Source organism: Lycium barbarum, chromosome 4, assembly GCF_019175385.1.
Source record: "Lycium barbarum isolate Lr01 chromosome 4, ASM1917538v2, whole genome shotgun sequence".
Lineage (NCBI taxonomy): Eukaryota > Viridiplantae > Streptophyta > Magnoliopsida > Solanales > Solanaceae > Lycium > Lycium barbarum.
Window position 1 is genome coordinate 31,739,836 of NC_083340.1, and position 6,440 is coordinate 31,746,275.

At 34.5% G+C, this 6,440-nt stretch overlaps 1 protein-coding gene across 1 annotated transcript; it reads left to right on the forward strand.

The window, feature by feature from the left end:
- Positions 1 to 4,190, forward strand: LOC132635808 (probable glycosyltransferase At5g03795). Its single transcript, XM_060352343.1, has 6 exons — positions 1 to 297; positions 428 to 512; positions 884 to 1,887; positions 1,977 to 2,107; positions 2,704 to 3,052; positions 3,381 to 4,190. Exons 3-6 carry the CDS (start codon positions 1,015 to 1,017, stop codon positions 4,026 to 4,028), a joined length of 2,001 nt encoding a protein of 666 aa, XP_060208326.1. The 5' UTR covers positions 1 to 297; positions 428 to 512; positions 884 to 1,014; the 3' UTR covers positions 4,029 to 4,190.
- Positions 4,191 to 6,440: the final 2,250 nt, after the last annotated feature.

Consider the following 6,440-nt stretch of genomic DNA (forward strand, 5'->3'; position numbering starts at 1 on the left):
AATATCGTGTCTATCACAAACGACACCACCTTTCTTCAGAAAATTCATTCTCCAATTCTCTTGAAATTCCAAAACTCCTAAAGAAACCAAAAAACACTCTTGACTTAAGGAGGACGTGTGGCATTCATTAAGTAATTAATACTTGGAAAGAATTAAAGCAGTGGCCGGAATCTAGCCTCTTGCATGGCTTTACACACTTCTTTATTCAACAACTTCATGTATTTCTTGATATTCATGGAGGAAAAATAACAAGATACAGAGGGAAACTCTTGTTCTAAGTAGCATCATATATTAGAGGTAATTCTTCAAATTTGGGATTTAGATAGAGAGGTTATTTATTTAACTTATTTAGTAAGGACTTATATTGTAAATTCTAATAATTTTACTGCTATTTTTGTCATGTGCTAATCATTTTTCTTTTTAGCAGCTTTGCCAGCCAAAATTTATGCGGACTTGCCGCAAGAAACTTCAGACTTGCTGAACAATAGGTCACCACACTTTTTTCTTCTAGGGTAAGCTGTGCATGTGGTATTTATAGTTGTGGAATAGAGTTTTAATACAAGTGGAATACAATCTTAACCTATATATAACAATTATTACCTTTGTCTTTTTCTTTCTTTTCTTCTTTTTTGTTCTTCAATGTGTATGTTGAGTTTGTTATTGAATCCTAATTGTCCCTGCCATGTTGGGTTTTTTTTTTTTTTTCTTTCCTTAAAATTTATTAAGTAGTACTAACTGCAATTGAACTCATGGAAGCCTGATTATGCAGCTCAACCATTTTTTTGTCTGGAAATCTTGGTTTAATCTAAAGAATTGTCAATTTTTTCTTTGAAATTTCTCTGTGAATCTTTTTGGTTTTGATTATGCCTTTTGTTATGTCCAGTGGTTCAATCAAGATTCAAGTGATTGGCAAGGATAATAATTAGGCTATGGCCTTTGGGAAATTTGCAGGAGCTTTTAGATGACCATTGTATTAATGTATTTGGCAAGTGGTAAATTCAAGAAATAGAAATTATGGGTTCTGATTTCCATCTATTTTTATGCCGGGCTGAGACCAGGAGAGTATTATGGGTAATGGGAGGTGTGTTTGCATTTTCTATACTAGTTCAACAATATTTTGAACTTCCATATGGAAACTTTATAGGGTCCCTATTTTCTGGTGTAAATTCCAATAGAACGAACAACGTTAATACACAATTCAACTTTACTGTGGGATTCGATGGGAAAATGAAGAGAAACGACTCTATTTTTCCGATTAAGCCAAATGACAGTTCTGGAGTGGAATTGCTGAAACCAAACAGGGACTTAGCTCCAGAGAGAGCTAAGGAATTTGAGAATATATTCAAAGGGAAGAATGAAAATGCAGCCCCGATGTTGGAAGAACAAAGTAAAGACGATATTGCCCCTCTAGCCTCCAACGTCTCATTACCGCCAATGATTTCACTAGCTCCATCTGTTTCACCTAGACATGTTGACGATAATTCGATAGTTATGCATAGTTCTGATAATCCTGGTGGGGCCACAACTACTCAGAATAATGAAGTAGTTGCATTTGTCCCTTTAAAGTCGAATGCTGCAGTACAGACGATGAATTCACCAGCTCCCTCTGTTTCACTTAGACATATTGACGATAATTCGACTACTGCTCCAAATAAAGCAACAGAGCTATTAAGAAATGATCTTGCCTTGTCAGGGAACGCTTCCACTTTGAACAAAGCTCTTGCTGTTCACGATAATTTGACTACTCTGGCTAGTTCTCATACACCCTATGGTGCCAAAACTCCTTCTGTGAAGGAAGCATCGGATAAGCCAGTGAAAGGTGTAGTGTCAATATCTGAAATGACTAATATGTTGCTTTGGAGTCATCACCCCTCGAACCTTCTAACGGTATGTCTAGGTAATATGTTAAGATATGGGAAAGCTAATTCGTTGAAGGAAATCATTGCTAATTCCTTTTGCGTATTGAATTCTGCCAGAATCCGAAGTGGTCTTCAGCCAGTGATGAAGAATTGCTCAGTGCAAAATCACAGATTGAAAGTGCAGCTAACAGTATCGGTGATCTTGGCCTACATGCACCAGTTTATCACAATGTTTCAAAGTTTATAAGGTACACTTAGTTGTTGGTATTTGTCTTGCAAATCAATTTGTTCATCTACTAAAATTGTCATAAAAAGACAAACTCTATTAATTGCTACCATATCAAAATTTGGCTCATAACTTGTCTAGTATATGCAAGCATCATTTATGAGCTGCATACTGCATAATCTGCTTTCGCTTGCATTATTTCATTTCCATATCGCTTTAAATCTCTTATCCGAATCTCTTAACCTTATCTGACTTCTTTTTATGCTTTTATTGAGCCGGGGGTCTTTCGGAAACAGCCGTCCTACCTTGGTAGGAGTCAGGTCTGCGTACACTCAACCCTCCCCAGACCCCATGATGTGGGATTTCACTGGGTTGTTGTTGTTGTTGTTGTTGTATACTGCATAATCTGCTTGATCATTCCATGTATAGACACCAATTTCTGACAAACGTTACTTTTAGTTATTTACTTGCATATTTGAAAAGGATAAAATTAGTTATAGAACATATAGTATCCAGTCCCCAAGACTCTATTGTCAGGATAAAATAAATTGGCTTTTGCTGGTTCGGATGAATCTCGAGATAGCAGTATGTTTAAAAGATTTTATTCATCAAATGCAGGAGCTATGAGTTAATGGAACGGAATCTCAAGGTTTACATCTACAGGGAAGGCAAGAGACCCGTATTCCATCAATCAAGGCTCACGGGCATCTATGCTTCAGAAGGTTGGTTCATGAAGCAGTTAAAAGCTAGCCAGCACTTCCTCACCAATGACCCAAACAAAGCACACCTGTTTTACTTGCCGTTTAGTTCTCAAATTTTGGAAGAAGTGCTATATGTGCCTGGTTCTCACAGCTTCACTAATTTAAAAGCATATTTGAAAAACTATGTTGATTTGATCAAGGGAAGATATCCGTTTTGGAACAGAACACAAGGAGCTGACCATTTTCTTGTTGCTTGCCACGACTGGGTATGCTATAACAAGTTCTTATTATCATCTATGTTCAATCTATTTCTCTATGTAGGATTATACAGTCAAACCTCTCTATAAAAGCATCGTTTGTTCCAATAATTTTTGGCTGCTATAGCGAAATGTTCCAAAGAAAGTCGGTTGTAGCGACTGGGCTGCTATAACATGAAAGTCGGTTCCAAAGAAACTAGTCCATTTAGTGAAATGTTGTTATAGAAATTGACTGTTATAGAGAGGTCTGACTGTATGTCGTGTGCAAGTTTCACTTTGATGGGAGAATAAGGAGTTGTGTATGGCTATGAAGTGTCTTTCTCTTCTTTTATCTTAGGCCCCAGAAGAAACTAGGTGTGAGATGGCCAATTGCATAAAGTCTTTATGCAATGCTGATTTGAAAGAAGGATTCAAGTTAGGCAAGGATGCTTCTCTACCTGAAACGAACATTGGCTCAGCTGATCCATCGAGAAGCCTTGGAGGCAAACGTCCTAGCCAACGAAAATTTCTTGCTTTCTTCGCTGGCAGTATGCATGGTTATGTCCGTCCTATTCTTTTAAAGCACTGGCAAAACAAAGATCCAAACATGAAAATCTTTGGCCGGATGCGCAAGACTGACTACATCCACCACATGAAGAGCAGCAAGTACTGTATATGCGCAAGGGGTTATGAAGTCAACAGTCCACGAGTCGTGGAGGCTGTTTCCTACGAATGTGTTCCTGTGATCATATCTGACAACTTCGTACCACCATTTTTGGAGACATTGAATTGGGAATCCTTTGCTGTTTTCGTCCTAGAGAAGGACATTCCAAATCTGAAGTCTATACTCGAATCGATCTCGCTGAGAAGATATCTGAAACTGTATAACAATGTGATCAAGGTACAACAACATTTCCTTTGGCATCCTGAACCTGTAAAATATGATATGTTCCACATGATACTTCATTCTATTTGGTACAATAGAGTTTTCCAGATTGCATCCTAGTTTTGGATCTTTTTATGGTCTTGTAGCTTTGGGAAGGAAAGAAGAGAACAAGAATCTAGCACATTATTTCGATTGATTGGAAAATGCTATTCCATTATAATATAGTTTGTACAACATTTGGCGGTCGTCTGGTTTACATATTAATCAATAATTATACGGGGATTATGATTATTAGGGGGATGATTAATGATGACAAAATTGTTAATGTCGTGATTTTTTTTATTTTTTTTAATTTAACAGTCGTGATGATTTATAATTACGAGGGTGATATTTTTGTCTTTAACTAATTTATTGCATTTATCGTTTGTACACGTGTTGTTCCTTTACATTCTATCCCGCATATAAATAAATAAATTCTCTTATGACTTAATGCAGATATTATTTAATACCGCCTACTAAATGTTATAGTAGTATAGTATTAGTTATGGCGGCTATTATTTTTCTTATGTGGTTAATCAAACATTGTATTATTTTTTGCCTATGTCAATACAATCCACCAAGTCGGTATTTAGACTAACAAAGCTTCTCACTACAATTCCCAACTATATTAAAGTTTTCTTATAGTAGTTGAACATGTGTCAGATAAAATGATTCTACAGCAGTAATAATGAAAGGAAACAGCTCAATGGTTTTCTTCATGGATATCAAAAGAATTTCACTATTTGAGTATAATGCAATTGAGGTTTTGGGGTGGAACTTTAAGAGTCCGGAACCAAAATGCCCCAAAAAAACTATTTTGAACCAAAATATCTCAACAAAAAAAATGTGACAAAAGTACCTTTAGCGCAGTAATTTACTGCGCTAAAGCACTTCACGGAGACAGCTCCGTTAAGTGCTATAGCGCAGTATTTTACTGCGCTATACAAATCTTTCTCTCACCTATAGCGCAGTAAAATACTGTGCTATAGGACTCCGCTTTAAACCATCGGGTTCCACCCTGGTCCCTCCAGTGGTAAAAAAAAAAAAAAAGTTGAAAACGCCATTGGAGGCGAAACCGAGGTGGTCCCCACATCCAAAAACGTCATTTTCTATTAAATTTCGTCCGGAAAGTTTAGATTCTCGGTATATTCAAGTCAAGGAGCAAGATTCTAAGTTCGAATTTTGGGAAAAAGTGGCGTGCAACTCGATTAAAATAACTCTACAAAAAATCTTCGATTAAGATTTTCTACTATGAACTTTTGTTATATACATTATATTCTAAGCATGTTTAACATTTAATCCTTGCTATTTTCCAAAAAAAAAAATCAACTTTTTTTGTTCTTGTTCGGACTGGGCAGTGGCTTTTGCCACTGTTGCGATTTTTTTTTTGTTTAATTCATTATTTGTTAAATGTTTATGAATTGTTAATTTGTTAAATGTTTATGAATTGTTAATTTGTTATATGTTTATGAGTTGTTAATTTGTTAATTATTTATGAATTGTTAATGAATTATTATTTTGTTAATTGATTATTTGTTAAATATTGATTATGAATTTATTAGTTGTTAAATATTGTTTATGAATTGAAAGAAGTTGATTGGTAATGAATTATTATGTTGTTAATACTTTGTTTGGATGATTGTTATGTATTGTTTTGACATTTATCGTATTGTGTTGTATTGTATAGGACCAAATCAGTGATTACATAAAATAGGACCTTTCGTCGTTACATAACAATAAAATTAAAGTAACAATCAAAGCAAACATTGTATTTAAACTAACAACATAATATAATACAATAGGTAACAACCATCCAAACAAGTTGTAAATGATTATGAAATGTTAATCTATATAATTTTAAAAGCGTGAATATATATGTTAAATAAAAAAAGATTATCTTAAAAAGAATAGTTAAAGTTCTTCTTTTCATAAATACATAAGCTAACGAAAAAAATATAAAGTTTGTAGGAAAATATGTGGTCGACGAATATACTCTTTTAGTTTAATTTTATCGTAGTTGTGTTGGCTATTTGGTCAACTAAAAATATATCACATATTCTTTTTTTTTTTTTTTTTTTTTTTTTTTTTTTTATATCACATATTCAAAATAGAGTTCCAAACAAATATTACTGCTGAATTTCGATTCCCAAACTAATTAACTTAACAAGTATTTTCCATCACATAATTCAAAGGTAATTAACTTAAAAATTTTTGCCATCACATATGTGTCCTTACTATCACATATTAAATTTACTGCATATCCCATGTTAATTATTCACAAGATATAATACTACATAATTCACATATTCCCTACAAATTATTAATTAGTTAATATAATTTATCTTTCATTTCAAGAATAATGACTAATTTAGTTTGTACAGACCGGACTCTTTCATGGATCCGAATGTTCCTCCTGGACCCGATGTTCCCCCAGCGCCCGATGCTCACCCGGGACCCGCTGATAGATCAGTATTGTCTTTGCAAGACAATCAT